This window comes from Lipophrys pholis (assembly GCF_963383615.2).
Source record: "Lipophrys pholis genome assembly, chromosome: 1".
NCBI classification, from domain to species: domain Eukaryota; kingdom Metazoa; phylum Chordata; class Actinopteri; order Blenniiformes; family Blenniidae; genus Lipophrys; species Lipophrys pholis.
In genome coordinates, this window is record NC_137635.1 from 48,452,729 (window position 1) to 48,472,916 (window position 20,188).

The 20,188-nt window shown below is 42.5% G+C and overlaps 1 protein-coding gene across 2 annotated transcripts in view; it reads right to left on the minus strand.

The window, feature by feature from the left end:
• Nucleotides 1-680: 680 nt before the first annotated feature.
• The window catches only part of kirrel1b (kirre like nephrin family adhesion molecule 1b), an 88,790-nt gene continuing 69,282 nt past the window's right edge, over nt 681-20,188 (minus strand). Inside the window, exons 5-15 of one of the 2 annotated variants that reach the window (XM_080476838.1) lie at nt 19,506-19,656; nt 18,025-18,130; nt 17,192-17,340; nt 15,755-15,882; nt 15,209-15,335; nt 12,903-13,003; nt 8,244-8,460; nt 5,091-5,198; nt 3,009-3,136; nt 2,545-2,619; nt 681-1,850 (exon numbers count right to left, since the gene is read on the minus strand). In XM_080476838.1, coding sequence (XP_080332964.1) covers nt 1,077-1,850; nt 2,545-2,619; nt 3,009-3,136; nt 5,091-5,198; nt 8,244-8,460; nt 12,903-13,003; nt 15,209-15,335; nt 15,755-15,882; nt 17,192-17,340; nt 18,025-18,130; nt 19,506-19,656 — 2,064 coding nt within the window. In that variant the 3' untranslated portion in view covers nt 681-1,076. Of the gene's footprint in view, nt 1,851-2,544; nt 2,656-3,008; nt 3,137-5,090; nt 5,199-8,243; nt 8,461-12,902; nt 13,004-15,208; nt 15,336-15,754; nt 15,883-17,191; nt 17,341-18,024; nt 18,131-19,505; nt 19,657-20,188 lie in introns of both variants that reach the window. The other variant, XM_080476837.1, reaches the window with a different exon arrangement.

The following is a 20,188-nucleotide window of genomic DNA, read 5'->3' on the forward strand; positions in this document are numbered from 1 at the left end:
GTGAGATGAAGAAGTGAAGGCGCATAGAGACACTTGCTACTGCTCCTTCTCTTTTAAAATGTGGCGTGTACAAAAAAAATAAAAAAATCTTGTCATCAGCCAGAGCACCTTCGTCTTCCGCGCTTTACAAAAGAAGACACACACCTCAAACAGTCTGTGTGTGTGTGTGTGTTGGCACATAAGCATTGGCACTCCGGTCACTCACTGCAACACCTCAACAGGCTCTGTCCCACTTAAATCAAGGTAGATCTTGTAAGAAAATGGCCATCAGGCAGGTTTTAGTGAGGAAAGGGGATCAAAAAAGTGCCAGATATATTTATAGTCCAAGCTGCCCCGTTTGCTGCAATACAGATAAAACAAGTATGTGTGCGTGTGTGTGTGTGTGTGTGTGTGTGTGTGTGTGTGTGTGTGTGTGTGTGTGTGTGTGTGTGTGTGTGTGTGTTTTGCAGGATGTGACAGACAATGGAAACCATGTGGTTTTCTGTAGGTCACTGTACTGTATCACAATGTAAAAGGTTTGTACAAGGAAAACAACTTTAAAATTGACCCAAATCTCCATTTTGCGCTTATTTACAGAGATGGGGTGGGAGGAACACGTGATGCGGACAGATGGTTCGCGAGCCAGATGAGGACTGCAGGAAGAGAAAGATTGCTCTTAAGCTGTTTTTTTTTTTTTTTTTAACCATTATGTCTTCAAAGTGCTCTTTTCTCCTTTTGCTTCTTGTTCTCCTGATTGTGGCTCTCGCGGTTGCTTTTGCCGGAGCACAGACGTCGCAGACAGAAAGTCTGTACAAATGTGTGTGTGAGTGTCGCGTTGCATGAGTGTATATGTATTGCTGCTAACTGTATTTTACGCGTCGCTGCTTACTGCTGGGTGTTGGTGTGGCGTTTGATCGATTCAGGAGATCAACCCGAATTCCATGCAGCAGATGCGATGGAAGCAGAAAACCAATGTTGAGGGAAGGAAGCGAGGGACTTTCTTCCTTTTCAAAGTGTTTCTTTTTTTTTTTTTTTTTTTTTTTAAGTTTTTGCTCCTGCAAAAAAGGTCCAAATCCAAGACTGTGTACAAGAGTTTCTCACACATGAGTCTGCATCCGTTGTGTGTGTCTGTGGGAATAGTCAGAGGGCGGAGACGAGTACGAGAAGCGAGTGGAGCTTCCATACTTCCCCAGCCCAGATTCAGGACTTTGCTGTCCCGGTCCCGGTCCCGGTCCTGGTCCTGGTCCAGGTCCTGGTCCTGGTCCTGGTCCTGGTCCTGGTCCTGGTCCCGGTCCTGGTCCTGGCCCTGGCCCTGGCCCTGGCCCTGGTCCTAGCCCTGGCCCTTGCCCTGGCCCAGGTCCTGGTCCTGGTCCCGGTCCTGGTCCTGGTCCTTGTCCTGTCCCTTGTCCTGTTGGGTACATCTCATAGGCCGGCCCTTCCTCTATAGGTGGGGCGAAGCCCATGCGGTAGCTGGGATACTGGGAGGGGTATCCGTAGTTGTCGTATGCCAGCTGGGTTGTGCTGTCCAACAGCCCACAGTCTCCGGAGTAGTCTCCGGGCGACTGGAGTGCCGGGTTCGGTGGCACCTGCTGACTCTGAGGCGCCCGGGAGAATGTGTTGAACTGAGCGTAGGTGGCGTGCGACATTCTGGAGGGTGGACGGGGATCGTAGCAGCCCGCCCTCGAGCCCGGTACGGCGCTCGGGGGAACCGCGCCGCTTGCTGGGTTCGAGGGTCCGCTGGACGCGGCGCCGGCTGGCCCGCTGCTCGGATTGGGAGAGCGGAACTCCCCCTGGTAGTGGACGACGCGGGACTGGGGACGCACCTCGTCATGAGTGGTGGCTCGGACGTTGTAGTAGCCGTTGGTTGGATCCTGTGAACAGAGAGATTAATGTTAGTGATTCAGTCAAAATATCTATTGTGTGGTATGTGATAGATGGTGACAATAACTACTCACCAACTATCTGTTCAGTGCTCATGTTTCATAATAGCAAGTAGGGCTAATCATTGATTAAATATAGAAGCTCAATTGTAACATAGAAATCTTGTAAAGTAGTTCATATATAAATGTCACTTCTAGTGATTTACCTCAAGCACGTTGTTGGACTTTGTGAAGAAACCAGAGTACTTGTAAATAACCCGGGGAGAACAGGCTAACCCCACACAGAAAGGCCCCTCCAGGCTCGAACAAGATATAATCTCAAGGTGAGGGGGGAGCACTAACCACTACACCGCTGCGCACAACATGCAAGACTTTGTCAAACACAATATAACATCTTCTCTTCATTGTAAATGAGTGTAAATGAGGCTCATGCCTGCAAACTGCCACAATGCAGTAACGCGCTCGGTGAAGAAAAGTGATGTTGTCGTACAGTAGAAGGCTTATAGCAGCAGACTAAACGCTCGACCGGAGGAGGAGAAGAACACCCACCAGGAACTGAGAGACGAACATGATCACAAAGCTCATGCACCATGCGGCGTGTAATGTCGAAAACACTGTAGTTCAGTGTTTTCCCCTCAAAGATCCGCTGTCAGCGTGCCAAAACATCACTGCTGAGTCATCTCACCTTGAGCTCGTACTCCTCCCGGGTGTCACCCTCGCTTCTGATGTCCTGCTTCAGGTCCATGTCGTCTTTGAACGGCTGAGTGGAGGGAGAGAGGGAAACAGAGGGCAAAAACTAAACCATCAAACAACGAAACACACACACGGAAAGAGGGAGGGCGAGAAAAAGGAAAGGAGGAGGAAGAGAGGGAGGGGGAGAGGAAAACAGAGTTTCAGGTTTTTCATCCCAAGACACCGAAAGACGAGAAACGAGCAGATTGTGGGAGAAAGTCGCTTTTTGGGGCCGGGCTTTTAAAACGCTCCGTCCATCAGGTTCTGCAGGCCGTCCGGGGTGGAATGCTTTTCCAGAAAGGAAGAGGAGTGTGTGCGATGTCGCCCAGAGTGTCAGTGAATCTGAACATTTAAGGCCATTGACCCGTACGCCTGCTCTCCGCCGCCCCCCAGTGACTCAGAAGGGTGTCTACTCACGGAGTACATGGCCTTGACCATCCGGGTTGCCGTGGAGACGTTGGCCGCCTCCTCCTCCAGGCTGTGGGTCTCTTTGTTGACGGTCTCCACCTTGATATCTGGCTTACCGAGAGTGACACCCCGGCGACCTGGAAGAAAAAAAAGACAACCTCCGGTCATTTCGCGGGTCAGCGGTGAGATTAACGCGACACCAACCACGACCTCTGCACTGTATTCTGTTTTTAATACTTTGTGGTCAACTGGTCCATTTATGTTTTGTTGTTGTCTCCCATTTGAGTGACGATACATAGAAAATGCATGCATCTGAAACTTAAAGGAAGAAAGAGGTAAGAGTTTAAATTTCAGCTTATAGCAAATAAAAAGGATGGGATGAAACTGCAATGCTAAAGTGTATTTACAAAAATGGCATCCCACAATACAATTAAGCATGTAAGAAAATAACAAATATTCAACATATTCTGTTCAGATTTAACATTCAATAATATTTCTTGTTACTTTAAAAACATTTTGGATTATTTGTATAATCTAAATCTACATTTTAGTTGTTTATTGAGCTTTTTGAAACCAATACAAAGATATCACGATCAAATGTAAGAACTCACATCTACACATGCATCAAAAACAGAACGTTATTGAAAAGCGAATGAATTTGCCAGTTATTACGCTAATAACATATATACTAAAACATTTAAAGCATTCAAAACATTTCAATTATAATATTTATAGGGTCAGGTTAAAAGAAATGACATAAAACATCATGATTTTGTGAACAATTGCAACATTTCATAACTTATGAGCAACAATGTTAAAGACAAATGGCTTCAAATTTTCAGGTCCATGTGTGATAAAAGCTTCAATGAGATGTACGAGTTGGGGAATTAAGCAGTTTATCTGATAATATCACATCCGCATTAATGGACCTCAGATATTTCCTTCAGCATGTGAAGACTGACGCAGGGAGTTCAACTCCAGCTTGTCTTATTTACGTCGGTAATGTTACAAGATTGGTGAGACTGATATTGTATCTCACATGACTGAATGGAGTGTTTCTCGCTTTGCAGCGAGATAAAAGCAAATCAAGGTGAACTAAGCAGACGTGGTGAATTGAAATACTTTCTGTTTTCTGCTCGAGTGAGGCTGTCTGCTGGATCAGTGCAGGAATGTGCATTTTCAGAGCAATAAAAAAGAAAGAAAAAAAAAAAAAAGCATTTTATTTGGTTTAAAACTGTTTTGTGCAACCCGAAATGTTCATCTCAAAGGCACGGTAAGTGCAGTGAACTCGATATCTGCCAACGTGAACGACTCACTTCCACAGCCAGAAGCCCTGATGAGCGGAGATTTAAATCTGCAGTCTTGAGCCGCATCTCAGACAACAAATAAGTTGCCGTTTATCTGGAGCCACGACGATGTTTGTTTTGAGTTTCCATTTCCGAGCGGTATCGTTTCTGTAGTGGTGTTATCAGCTCTGAACCAGAAAATATACCCTTATCCCCAGAAAATCCCTCCGGGGACTTTGCCAGTCACCTTCACTGTCTTTCCCGATTCTTTATTTGCCGTAGAACGGCTCAAAATTGTTTTTATAAAAAAAATGTAAACAACAGGGAAACGTTGCATGTTTGTACAGAAGCTGATTGGATTGCTGCCGGCTGTGATAAAAAAACATATATAGGAATTCATCATTTAAATAGTAATTCAAATCAACTTTATTTATATAGCACTAAATGCAACAGAGTCATTTCGAGGTGCAATAGTATTCACCTCGAAATGTTTTCTACTCTTATTCATCTGAAGTACAAGTGGCTTATGAAGACGACTTGAAAAAAACAAACAAACAAACAAAAGCAAATCATTCACGAGAATAAAAAGGGAAACTCATAGTAGGCGTTTAAAGGCAGTTTGCCATAATATATGAATATTCATTATATCTCGTTTGAATAAAATGCTATGCGGCTGGCGTGCGTCCCTTCCTTTCGCAGGATGACAGATAGGGGGAGCGGAGGAGGGAGAGGCTGATAGACACATGCGGCGAGTGTGTGTCTTGCCCCTTCACAAGCACCTCAGAGAGCGACTGTGTACACTTACTGCCTTTGCGTTGGCGGTAGAGGAAGAAAGCGAGCGCCAGCAGGAACATAAGCAGCAGAATGGAGGAGCCCACTGTACCACCGGCGATAATTCCCACCGGAACAATATCTGAAACAAACACAGGCAGAGGGAAGGGGGTCGGGGTTGAGGGACAGCTGCTGCCTCATTGTTACAGAAACCTGTGTGCACGCCGCATCGTTTGAGCACAAATCCTCTGCCGTCCCCAGCTTAACATTGAATCTCCGGGGACTGGTTATGTTGATAAGGCATGCAAGTCAGACAAGGGATGGAAAATGCTTTTAGAGAAGATGTGAGGACAAATCCAAGCTCTCCCCCTCATTCGCTCCTTTTCAAAGATGTTTTGGTCGATTTTCTGAAGCCTGCGAAATCTGACAGCTGAAAGAAAAAGAGTGAGATAAGACTGACAGAGCATGGAGAAACCATTTTCTCAATGTAATGTGACATACCAAGCTCTCATTATAAAATATGTAACCATCCAGAACGGGCTAACAACCCCGTCTCCGTGTCCTCCAGCTGTGGTTGCTACTTAATAATCTTGCTCAAGGGCACTTCATTTTGTGAGGAGGAGGAGAATACAGTATTCAGGGACATTAGAGGTCCAATCTGGATTTCTTTATTGTCAACAAACTTCTTAATTATTCAGAGTTTAGCTCTGAAAAGCTCAGCTAATCGCCCTTATCACAGCTGTGTGGGTTGGCTGGATGAGATTCGACTGTCACTGACCAAACAATCTCTGGTGCTTTTACTTAGTTTGTTTATGTCCTCCTGTCCGTCGTTGCACCTTGTTCCCTGCTCCTACTTCACTTGTGTTATTCTCCCACGTTGAGCGCGTTCTCTCCTGCTTCCTGTTTTATTTTGTGCGCTGTTGTATTGTCATGTTCTTTGGCACTTTACTTTCTGTTTCCTGTCTTTCCTCACCTGGCTGTCACACCTGTGCCTCGCGCCTCATTTTCCTTGAGGAGTCCCTGATTGGTCAGTCCGTGTCTTATTCAGCCCCGAGCTTCCTGCTACTCTCCCTGCCTCATGGTGGAATCAAGCATATGTGGTAAGCGCAATGAAGTTGGTTTCTTTTCTTAAGGGGACATGAACAAAGTTGGTTCAAAACATTTCGTACTTCATGAGAAACTCATAGAAAGTCAGTTGCATGTCTTCATAAGCCTTTATAAGATGTAATATTGTAATCTTTCTTCAAAATGATGCACAGCTGCACAAAGAGAGAACAAATATCTCTTTACTCCTTTCTCTTCCTCATCTTTTCTCAGTCAAATTCATTGATTTGGATTTTCCCCTATCTATTCTGATGTGCAGCCTCTAAAAAATGAATAATGACTGGATGAAATTACGCAATATCTACTCATTCCTACTGAGCAGAGGAAGGAAGACAAGCATTGGGGTATCACTCATGATAAAAAGTCAAACAGGATTCGTAAGCCTGGCTGATGGTTTCACCAAATTTGCAAGCAAAGAGGATATTAGTAAGACTGCAGCCTGGTAAACTTTCCAATACAAACTTTCTACTTGAATTGCATTGGAGGATTATAGATGTAAGTGCAATTTGTATCCCCAGATTAGTGATGGTTTTTGAAACAATATCTGGGCCTTTGTTATGATCTACACTTTTTCTAAGGTTATCAAACCACTTTTTGCTTCATGTGGCATTACTTAAGTTCTGCAGAAGCAGAGAGAAGGAGAGTAGCAGCGGGAGTGGGTAATGGTGTACGCTTTCACCTGCATCCTAGTGTGTGTATATAAAGGATCGTGTTGTAAAACAGAGACCTGCTCATAACAACATGGCAAATATATAACTGTATAGCCTGCACAGTTTTTGGTGTAAAACTCTTTTCTGTCTCACATTACTCTCATTAATGTTCCCAATCTTCAATGACCATTTCAATCACCCAAAAGCCGACGTAGAGCATGTTTTTCTTGATCCTCACTGGTGGAAAGAGGAAGCTACAATAAGTACCTATTTACAGCCAAGGGCAGACAATCTGTGGCAATAAATAGAAAAAAAAAAAAAAACAACCCTCTGACGATAGATGACAATGATCTATTCTTTGAAAGAAATACTGTAATTTCCGGACTATTAAGCGCACCTGAATATAAGCTGCACCTGTCGAATTTAAAAAGAAAGTTTGGAGTTACGTGATGCACCTGAACGCATCAGCCATGTTTCGGCTGCATAAAGCTCATTAACCATTAAAATACAGAAATTAGCTGCGTCATTGTTTAAGCCGCATGGTTTAAACCTTGTGAAAAAAGTAGCGTCTCATAGTCCATAATTTAGGGTATATACAAGACCATCTGTCCCCTTGTAATATCCCCCCGTCTATCAATCCATTGTCGATGTTGCTTGATCCAACCGTGGGTCGTTGCCTGGCTATGGAGGCATGCAGTTCACTCACATTCACATCTGTGGGTATTTTAGGCCAAGTTTACATGACATCTCAAGTGAAAATGCACCATTTCTTGCGTTTTAGTTTCAGGAAGGTTTTGCATTTAAACTGTGATGGTATGAAAATGACGTCCATTTTAAACGGTAACGGCAGAAACGTTGGAAAACTACCAAGTCCCAGGAGAATATGGACTGGGAGACATGACACCCTGCAGGCAAACATTGTTGTTGTTGTCCATCTACTGAGCACGTGCAGAAGAACTGTATAATGTAGTGTGCATGCGCAGTAGCAGCGTTTGAAACAAAGTTACGTTTTCCTCCGTTTACACGGAGACCGAGTCAGAGGATTTTCAAAAAGTTGCGTTTTCAGTGGCTCCGAACACAGTCGTCATGTAAACAGACACACAAAATGCAACGAAAGTTTTACATTTTCAATTAAGTGTTGTGTGAACCTGGCCCTAAAGACAAATTCATTTCTACACCATTCAGACGCAAGGCAATTCACAGTGCTACACAAAGAAATAAAAGAAACACAATATAGCAAGGCAACTAAGAATATTAATCTGAAGTGACCTCGTGTCAACCTCAAGTTTTTGTAGGGAACCAGATTAGGCCGGGGAAAAAAAGGCATTAATGCACAATGAGAACAAGCAAATGACGTTTAGAACTAGAGCGAGGTGAACTGGCTTCTTCACTCTCGACCTGATTGACTGTTAGTCATTGAAAACTGATCATACCCGTCTCCTCCAGGGTGATGATCATGGTCCCCGGACCAAAGGCGTTCCAGGCAGTGCAGTTGTACGGAGAGTGGAAGTCGGACTCCATGACGTTGTTGATGGTGAGGGTGGAGAGGACTGCGCCGCCCTGGGACGGAGGCTTGCTCTGCTCCACCGTGTACCTCTCCATCAGGGTGCCTTTCTCCTTCTCCCACACGTTCTCCTTCCACGCCCACACCTGGGACAGACATTTCAAGAAGGTTTGGATCTTCGAACTCCTGAGAGAAGCAGCCGGACGAGCACCGTCACTGCCGCAGGTGAGTGGAGACTCGGTGATCTGCTGCTTACGCACCATCAGGACAGCACAGAGTAAGTCACTTTCAGATATTGTAAAGGATTTCGACGGGTGTGCACTTGTAACTCCGTAAAGAAGACTGGAGCTCTGTTCTAACGTGATGAAGGATGTTTGATTTTTATCTAATCCTCAGTATTTGCTGCTTTAATCAGCCAGTTTAACCTCGGGGATCAATAATGCAAATGTTGCTTTATCTGATCTTATTTAGTAGCGAGAACAATAGAAAAGACACACACACACACACACACACACACACACACACACACACACACACACACACACACACACACACACACACACACACACACACACACACACACACACACACACACACACACACACACACACACACACTTAATCATAAGTTAACTTCCAGAAAAACAGATGGGCTGATGTTAAGAAAGGCTAAAAGACACTAAAGCGTGTCTGGGCAGGAGATATATTTTAAGCAAAACAAATTATATTCTCACACCTTGATAACTAGTTTTTTTTTTTTTCAACTCTCCTCTGTGAAGTGCATGCCTAATTAAAATCTGTGCACCTACTTTGCAGGAAGAAAGAAATTTCTCATGAATAAGTTAGACACACACACACACACACACACACACACACACACACACACACACACACACACACACACACACACACGCACTTGGAGTGCAGCAAGTGTGCACGGGCAATAAAAACTCAAGCAGGTTTTTCCACTTAAAATCTGCTGAGGTACAATTTTAAGGGTATTAAAAATGAAGCATGACGACATCAAATATATATATACACCCATATGTTGGGCTAATGTACCTTTTAACCTGTCTTCAGCGAGCGTTGGGAAGCAAAAGTAATCAAGGCTCAATGAGGTCTAAAATAAATAAAATAAAAAAGAAGAAAAATCTTTTCATTCTTTTTCCCCTCTTCTGACAGGATTGCATAATGCGTCTTTTTCTGCCTGCCTCTCAAAATCTGCCTCTTTCTTGATTGCTCCTTCCCACAATTATTATGTTGCAGCACCTCTGTCTGTATTTCTGTCCCTCTTTCTCAATCTCCTATTACTTCCTTCACACACACACACACACACTCACACACACACACACACACACACACACACACACACACACACACACACACACACACACACACACACACACACACACACACACACACACACACACACACACACACACACACACACACACACACACACACACACTGCATTGTGCTCCATATTTTATAAGTCCTTGTGTTTCTGCATTAAGCCAAGACTATAATGTCGTATCACATTATACGCTCTGAGCTCTCTGCCTCTGCAGCAGGGGGCTGAGGCTTTCTAAAAGCTCTGATTTCTGTCATGTCGGCGCCGCACAATTGGATAATTGACGCTGAAAGGTACAGAATTTTACTCTCCCTCCATTTCTCTTCGACTCATTTCAATGTGTTCCCTCGCTCCCTCACTCATTTCAGCCTTCAAACCCAAATAGCATTTCTGGATTTATTTCTATTTTTCTGCTTCTCTTTGTGATTTGAGGGCCTTTTGGTATACGTTTGCCTTTCTGAAGGCTCATATCACATGCCATACCAGTCATACTCTGGCTTATGCGACGCCTGCTTCACATTGAGTCGTGGTTTGATCAAATATCGCACTCGCTGACTTTCAGAAAAGGCAGAGATGGAAAACAGTGCGTACTTCTGCTGTTGAGGCAGATTTAGGAGAAAATTCAATTACAGATCTCCGGCCAGTCAATCTGTGTGAACGCCTCTGTTAAAGTGACGGTTCTCACTTGAAAAAAGGTTAATTAAATTCCAATAGTTTTGACTGATGGGTCCAATTTAAGCTAAATTCAAAAAGATGTTAATGTTCCAGAGGTCCTTTAATAGTGTATAATATCTCGGTAATTGTCTTTACTCTGAATCCTCAGGTCTCAATAAGTAGTTTTTAGTTATCCTAATGGCAACTTTTAGCAGAAAATGTCATTCTTGGTTCAGCTTTGTGTAATATTACATTTAACTCGGACTTAAGAGAGGAGAAGTTTTGATTCGTACAGGACTGGGTTTTAAACTCAATCATTTGTTTTAAGTACATATTAGAGGTCACAACATCATTAACAGGCTACTAAAATGCATAATGACTCATCTAGGGAGTTGAATATGAAATATCATATTCCTCCATATTAAAACATTTTTAAAGTTAAAAAGGTTTCGAAGTACAAAGTGTAGTGATCATTGTTTTGCAGCTGCTCCATTGCAGGGTCACTAAAACGAGCCCAGTGGGATTTGAACCCTAAACTTTCAGTCACAGACTCTCTCTAAACTCTCAGCCAGTGATTGAACTACTAAAATTAAGCATTTACATTAAAAGTGTATCATATCAATTGTGTTTGATTAGTTGAGCTTTAATCTCAATTCTGTAGCACAACTATATTATATATATATACTTTTAGTTTAGAAGTTATGTGAAAACATGGGAAAGTTAAACAACATGCTCTTTTACCCTGAAGGGTTAAATTCACAAACAGCGTCATGTGCCTTTAGGTGACATTCATTCTGTATTAAATGCGTTATGACTTTCTTTGACATGTGCAAATCTAATATTCATGAGATTTTTTTTGTTCAGTAAAACGTTTTCCACATGTGGTCGAGATACACAACCAGCTTCTACCTCCCGCAAAGGCCTGGCTGCATAAACATGTCCATCAATACAAGCATTTTCTTTTTTTCTTTTTTCTTTTAAAGACGTGTATCATTGATTTAAAAACATATTTTTTAAACTGTTTAAGACTGCCTCACATTTAAACAAAGGTGAGCTTGTAAAGTCAGCAGTGGAAGAAAAAAATGGCAGTATGTTGGGTTAAAGAGAAATCGATCAAAAAGAGTGTATCAATACAGTTATACAGGAAAAAACATTGGGGCTCAATGCATCTTTTGCAGTGAAAAGAAATTGTGAATTAAAGTTTTAAACCACAGAAGCTAAAGTGACACCAGACGGAATATAAACCCAAAGAGTTTATCCTCGGAGAAAAGGAACTCGTCATTACAGAATACCACAAAGAAACTGTATTTCATATAGTGTGTTAGGAGACTCAGACTTCAACTTTTCTTTCGCAATGATTCAAGTATGGTTGAGGTGAGAGTTTACAATGGCAAAAAGGTGAGGAGCCACAAATAATTACTCCCAGAAGGCATTGAGAGACTAAAATGTGACTTCTGAGTCAAGAAATGATTAATACTTTCAATATTTTCAAGTCTTGCAATCCCAACTAGAAGTATGAGCAGCAAATGAATCCTTGACTTATAAAATACTTATTTTCTCTACATGTATTTCTGCATGAATATACATTCACAAGTATTGCACCTACAGTAACATTGGTGTTATGATATCCTCAAGACTATTTCCTGTCATAATAGCCCGAGAAATATGAGCTACCTAACCTCCCAACAACCTAACAATTGTATCACCAGCAGCTGTGGCCGCCGGAAAACTGGTTGGCAAAACCGCTAAAAGTGATGAAAACCATGCAGTGATTTGTGTGGATTCACTACTGGTGTGTTCTTATTGCTGAAATGTGGAGGTATGGGGTAGAAAAAAAATAAAACGGGGCATCACTGGCCAATAAACCCTGAGTTGTGACATGGCTTATAGGCTTATAGAAGCTGCTACAGCGAAACAAAAGAAGCTCTGCTGGTAATGTTATGAGTTCGAGAGTTATTTGATCGCAGTCTGTCGTCCTGGCACAGAGGACGCCCGAAAAAAATAAATAAAATTGCAAACACATTTGGCGAGGATTTATCAGATCTGTCGCAAAACACGTGACGGGGGTTCACTATTAGATTAGGTTTGTCTGCAGATTAGAAAAAAAAAAAAAAGGAAAAAACCGAGTCACGCTTTGCCATTCATACATGAAGCATTCATAAGAGACTTTAATAACCGCACGGTGCGACCAGAAGCAATTTATCCGAGTTCTATGAGTCTTTTTTTTTTAGTTTAGTTTTTTTTGCTGCACTTCGATATCTCGGTGAATCATGTACTTCCTTTCTTTCATTCCGACCAACCAGCGCAGCAGCTGTTTTTGATGAGTCACACCTTCCACTACAGAAGAGGAACAGATTGTACTCAGATACTCGTGACACAGTTGGAGAACAATGTTGCCTGTGCCAGTCTTTTGGCCGGCGACTGGAGCAGCCGGAGGAGACGGTGGAAAATCATTTTTTGCTTTCAGGGCGCAAGTGGGGTGGGGTGGGGGGGGGCTGCGATCAGGATTCTGTCCTGAGCCAGATGCAATCTGAAAAGGTCAAGCACCTCTGCAGCAGATTACAACTTCCAAGGATGGACTTACAATCTTATCAGGAGGGGGGGTGCTGGCGATGTAACACTTGATCTCTCCTCTCTCCCCTCTGACGGCGTACTGAACTGGATCACTGGAGATGATCGGAGGGCCTGGAAGGGGAGGGGGGGGGGGTTAGAGCAGACAGATATATATGTATATATGCACAAAGAGTCACTACAACAATCCAAAGTGTCCCATTTAGAAAAGGTTTAGGAGATACAAATCATTACCGCGTTAGTGTGCAGAAATTGCAGTCATTATTGAAATACCTCCGGCGACAGAATGTGGAAAATTATATTTTATATACACTATATGCGACAATGTGAGCCATTAGAGGACATTTATTAGAAAATGTGTTTCTTGGCACAAATGCCTGCCTCATCGGGGACAGAACAGGCAGATTTTCAGAAATTATGGCTCCCGTGAACGACCCGCTGTTCGAAGGACAGTTAATTCTTCTTCATCTCGGTTCACAAACCTCGAACCGGAAAAGGTGTGAAAAGAGTTTCATGCTGTGTCGATAATGAGTGACAATAATGGCATCGAATTATTTACTTTCATACAAAGACTTTACTGCATGAGGGTAAGAGTCGAAAGTTTTGGGTTTGTTTCCTCTGTGGATTTAAAGCCTTTGTACATGACTATTTATATCATCGCCGGAGAAAGTTTGAAGGAACACCGAGTACGTTCCTGCAGTAGTTTTCACAATATGGCTGGGATCACATTGAGGGAACAGCGCTGTGGCTTGAAGAATATATGAGGCCATCGGGGTCTCTTTAAATGGTGTGAAGCTAATTAAAATAAAAAGTATAATTTCTATTCAGAAAAGAAATTTTTTAGAGTTTATTGTAAGTGCAGCCAGTCTATCAGATATGACAGTTACAGACTATAAAAGGCGACTGTGGCTCTTAATTGGAAGGTTTCAGGTTTGATTCCTCATCTACCCCATCTGCATGTTAACGTGTCCTTGAGCAAGACGCTGAAGCCCAAACTTGTACATTGCATCATACCCCTACCCGTTTCCATGGAAACTGAGTCGATGCATTTTCAGAAAGTTGCGTTTTCTTCAGTTTCCACGGAGATTGATCGTTTTTGAAAAGTTCCACCTTGCTCGCCGTTTTCAAAAAGTTGCGAAGAAAAAGAGACATGTCCCAATCGTTTACAGCTGTGGGTAATTTAGGGAACGTTTACACGACAACATCTCGAGTAAAAATGCATCGTCTGTGCGTTTCTTTTTTCAGAAAAGTCTTGCATTTACACTGCATGTAGTTTTCCTGTAGGGCCACTAGTGGGCACTGGTGGTTGTTTTTGAAATGAAACCACACTCAGAGCAATATCAACATCAACAATAGCGAGGACACGGACATTCGCATGGACAGACGACGAAGTTGGATTTTTATTATGGTGACACGCAACTATAAAACTACCAAGTCCCATGGACTGGGAGTCATGACACACTGGAGGCAAACGTTGTTGTTATTGTCCATCGAATCGCGCATGTGCAGCAAAAATATTTAACGTAGTGTGTATGCGCAGTTTTAAACAAAGTCGAAGTCGTGGCATTTTTTCAAAAGTTCCATTTTGGGAGCCGTTTTCAGAAAGTAGCATTTTCAGTGGCTCTGAGCGCCGCTGTCTTGTAAACGGACACTTAAAGCGAAATTAAAGTTTTCCGTTTTCCCTCGAAAATGCCGTTGTGCAAACGGGGCCTAAAAGCGACCCAGTGAGCGGTGACAACACAGCCGACGGTAAATATACTCTGATTTACATTCCATGAACGAGCGCGCAAGTTGTCAGTATAGGTCACCAAGCTCTCTGCGTTTAATTTGCAAGATGTGAGGCTGAACTCTGCCGTCTCCCCGTCTGGTTTGACCAGGTACTTTGTCATCCGGCGAAGATTTAAGGAGCGTTTTCTGAACTCCCTTTTCATCACCGTGGTCTTGGTGAATCAGTTTTGATTTATTAAGTACTTGCTGGGCTCTCGAGAAGATTCTGACGTTGAAATATCGTCTCTAAGCCCGTTCAGGACAGAAAAATTAGCTGATTAGTTAAGTTTGGGTCGGCCCCGGGTTGGCGGAGATACCCAGCTCGTACTGTATTGTACTCCGTGGGTTTCGCGGTTTGATTAACACATAGATGCTCACAGAATGATACTACATCAAACAAACACGTTACAGAGGTCCATTTGGTCTCATCATTCGTCCTCTGACACAGGAGCAGGGATTTGCTGCACGCGGGAAGATTTGTTCTCCACGATTTATGATTTTTGCTCATATCGGCACTGTTATTAATGGCAGGGTGAGCGGATGTTAACTGACCGTTGACAGTGAGCGTAACCTCGGTCTCTCCCACTCCGATCCGGGGCACGATGGCCTTGCAGACATACTGGCCTGCATCAGCCTGGCTCACTGACTTCAAATACAGCTGGTTGTTGTTGCTGAGCACCTAAGAAACACATCGAAAATGGGTTAGAAGGTTTGTTAGGCAGAGAACGGAGACAGATGGGGAACAATGTTTTTAAAAAAAAAAAAAAAAAAAGGGAAGGAGATTTATATTTAATTTATAAAACATGTTGATTTACTCAGCAGGCTCCATTAGGTTTTTTTTTTTTTTTTTTTTTTTCTTCCTCGAGCCTTTCTCAAGTTGTTAGGCATGAATTAAAGATTCAAGATATGAAGACGGAGTCTCACTACTAACGGTCTGCTTTCCGACTGAGCAAACATTCATGAAGTCTGCGGCAATGGTTTGATTATTCTAAGAAAAAGATAACTCCAATATTACACCAAAAAACTTTAGCACGTCCCTGTCAGGAACGCTTCCATCAGAAGCACAACGTGTGCCGTCGCACTAGGGCTCGTCCTCACCATGCTGGAGCCCTTCTTGGTCCACGTCAGGGTGAGAGGAGGGTTCCCCGACCACTTGCAGTTCAGAGTCACGTCGGCGTCGGCATCCACTGTGACCGGCCTTGGCTCCACCACCAGTATCGGGCCAACTGAGCAAAAAGAAAATCGGTTTATACTTTTGACATTGATATAATGGACACATGAACACACATGGACGCTGCTTTACAAGGCAATGAGGGTATATGACCGGGAATATATTTTCTGCAGAGAGGAGTTTAGACCAGTAGATTAATTTGCATTAATCAATTTGCAATGTGTGCATTCAGCTTACAAACAATAATTGTACATGCACTGAAACCTTTTCTCACAAACAAATGTACATAACATTTAAATTGTTATGAGAGATATTTCCTCAGCTGGTTCCCAATGACTATTGTTTGCAGATTTTATCATAAGGTACTTTGAATTTGTGGTCACGCCGAGATTTTTTTTTTTTTTTTTCAAAAATCAAGATTTATTTGGCGTAGATCTCCGATATGTCTGATAACTTTACTTCACCAAGATATCCAACTCCATGATGATAAAGTTGTGTAATTGTGGAGGCTTAGCGCTCCATCCAATTGCTATATGGCACATGGAGGCAAACCAACATGGAAACCATACAGTTTCATGTGAACATTACCTAAAACCTCATTTCAATGCTTCTGATTGTGAATCATTTTTCAGTATTATTCTGAATTGATCACCCACAAAATGCCTATGAATCAAATATGCAATCTATTTACACGAGAATGCAAATGAGCAGGCTTCCTGAAGGATCTTATACGCGTTAAAAAAAATAAAAATAAAAGTGTAATCCATCTATCAAGATAAAACATTTAACAGTAGACACAGAACAAAGTCCCCCTAGACTGTGTTCAAACTGGGAATATCCTCACTGTTAACCACTGCAAGTAAAATAAGTTAGTTACGGGGTATTTTCCTCTTTCTTCATCAGTTTTCTTAATTCAGTTGAGTCCATCCACCTGATTCTACACAGGCTCCAAGTGGGGATTCAAGAGTAGCCAGAGTACAAGGAAAAAGCTCCTGCAGGCCCAGGGAGAACATGCAAATTCCACAAGGATAAGCCACTGGGTTCAGAAAAGGTACGTTCTGTTCTATGAGGAGTCGAGTACGAGCCGCTGCGCGGCCTTATTTAGCTGAATCTCTTATGGAAGTATTTATAAACAGTATATCCTTCTGACAGTGAATACCCTCAAGCTTTGTTGAACTAAACACAGAGAGCAGAATATGCAGCGGGACTCCACTGCAAATGTATTCCGCACATTACAGAAATAGCACATAGTAACAAAACAACTGTGGCATCTCAACGTTGGGCAAATAAAGGCTGCGAGACGACTAACACATTCATATCGTCTGAATCCCACTCGGCTCGGGAGTGTTTCCCTCTTTACTCACAGTGCACATCCACCAGGATGCTGACGTTGGTGCTTCCCACGGCGTTGAACACCTGACAGGACACGGGCTCCGTGAAGAAGGAGTGATCCGCCGTCGTGACAAATACGCTTTCTCTGGCCCCCTCCAGCAACACGCCACCTTTAGCCCATCTGACAGGAACACACATCGTCGTTTAACACTTTTTTTTTTTTTTTTTTTTTTAAACGTGTCAAGCTGTCAGCGGAAGGTCTCAAAAGCAAAAATTGGATTTTGGCAGTGATTTTGTTAGATTTTCACTATTCGACAGTGAGTATTTTTATATTATCAATAAAGTGACATTTATAATGCATTTATGTCAAAACCCGAGGGAGCGATTGTATGAAATTCTCTTTACTTCTGGTATCCATTCACCATCTTGCCAGATATCTGTCTCAAAATCATATAACCGTATTGTACATCTTCCATTAGATGACATTTTAATGTACACTCAATAGGCAGAGAGCCTAAGTACCTGGCACTGCTCCCACCTCGGGACCCTCAAACCTCAGATTAAAACCACTTTGCTGAAATCCAGCGTTCTCCGATTTCACTGCTTCAGGCCTGTCGCTTCAGATAAAAGTAAGTGTTTAACACTGCAAATGGTCAATAGCTTCACTGATTCTGTTCTCGAAGCAGAAATTACAATTCAGGAGCGACTTCAGAGGGTGGATACAGAGCAGATTGGGCAAGATAAAAGAGAACCCCTTGGCATTAAATATCTGATCTCCTAATGTTTGCTCTGCAGGGCCCGCTTCAAAAAGTCCCTCACATCCCGAACTGCGGGTAAAGACTTGTGTCATGAAGTTTAATCAGACCTGTAGCCCATGATGGGGGGGTTGGCAGTGGCCTGACAGGTGAAGGTGACTCTCTCGCCCTCCAGGACGGAGCGGGGCTCGATGGACAGCGTCACTGTAGGAGGGTCTGAACAAGTAAAGAGACATTCTTTAGATCAGGGGTGTCAAACACGCTCTAATTCAGGGGTCACATACAGTCCAGTTTCATCTTGAGTGGGCTGGAAAATAATGCCATGAGGACCTTTTAAATCTAAATCTTAAGGTTTTTCTTTGTTGTGACACGGAGTAGACTTGAAGACGATGTCTCCATTTTTGAAAAACTAAACAATTATAACCAAAAATCTCAACATGAAGCCAATTTTAATGAAACCTTCTGGTGAAATGTCCCAAAAACTTCTCCTAAAGCTGTTGCATGATGGGTGTTTTTACAAACTCGCCCTGACAGCATGGCTTTGAGGCTAATGCAAAAACACCGTAGTCTTGCGGCATCACCGATATCTCAGCTCAGGCCTCAGTGTGGTGTTGTGTTGTATCTGCTACTCATGTAGTCACTTTCACATGTTAAACTTTTAAAAAAAAAAAAATTTAATTCAATGTTTTCTTGGTTTGGCGGTCCAGATTGGGTCAACTGGCATCTTTTTAAATCTGCCTTTTTTTTTTTTTTTTTTTAAACAAACCCATACACAGATTAATTCAGATTAACTCAATTTAAATGTTGCTTGTTATAGAACATTTCTGAAAGTTACAAAGTGTTAAAACATGAGTAAAAAAGTGATATGCAACTCTTAACTGGAATGATGAAGGAAAAGGTCCTTTCAAATCAATTATTTCCTAAGTTAAATGCATGTAGTTAATAAACTTTAAAACTATTAACAAGCCTTTGCGCCATTACTACATTTAAAGTTAATACATTTATTCTCCGATCCAGATTGTCAACCACATTGGTTGTTTTTTATCGTATAACTTTAACATCATCCTTGTTAACGATCACCGCTTCACTTCACCCTTTACTCACTAAAACGTTTAATTTTTAAGCCATAAAGTGTTCGTGGAGAATATTTCAATACATGGAAGATTTAACATTAAATTAAATATACTGCATTAGATACAAGTTATATGATACAATTTCCTGCAAACTGGAGTAAAAGTGACCATAATGACACAAAGTTCACCATTTATAGTTCTAACCTTTTCTGACTGAGCTTCAGTTCCCCTTAAAGATGGTCTATATTGCCATATAGTAGAAGGTATTACATGTTACAACTTAATACGACTCATGAAAACTTGCTAAACATTAATATAAACACTGCACGTGACACTAATAAAGATCCGTGCATCAGTCAGGTGTACTAAGTGAAAGAGGCCAAACACAGTAGTGTGTATGCAAGAAGTCCTACAAAAATATCTACTCTTAATTTAGAAAGATGTATAAATGCACAGGTAACCACATATCCGAACAGCTCAGGTGACTTCTCGTCTTGGAGAGAGGAAGAGGAACATACGGTGGACGTTGAGGTGGACAGTGGCCCGTTTGCCCATCGGCACGGCCGGATTGCTGGCCACACAGGTGAAATTGCTGCCGCTGTCGGTGTCGACCGGCGTGATGGGCAGGTAGCTCCTGGTCGTCACCCTCTTCCTGTCTGGAAGCACTTCCTGTTTGACAGTGGAGGGGGGGAGAGACAGACAGGAAAGGTGTTACGAGCAGCGAGGATTGCGAAGGGGGTGTGGAGCCGTGAGAGGAAGATCAAAGAAAGAGAGGAGGAGCACGGCGGAGAGGAAGGACGAAAAGGACAAAATAAACAACAAAAGGCAACGAGAAACGTCATGGGAGAAACGAGATAAAAAGAGAGGGAGGAGATTAAAGGGAACAAATGAAGCGATGAATTATGAGAAACAATAAAATATACATGGCAATCTACAGGCAGGAACGGAACAAACATGGGGTTTGTGAGGTTACTTTGGAATGGAAAAGAAATGCACGGGAGGAAAATAATTGATAAATGAATCAATAATGGAGTAATACTCCATCATAAAACAGAAGTGATAAATCTTCTGCATCTTAAGCAGGTTTCTTTGACTTGGGGAGGTGGGCTGTTTTTAAAATGCAGCCAGAAATATCTGTCAAGAGAGCGCGTGCTGTCGTACGAATGCGTGGTCAGTATCACGATAATATGAGAGCGGCATG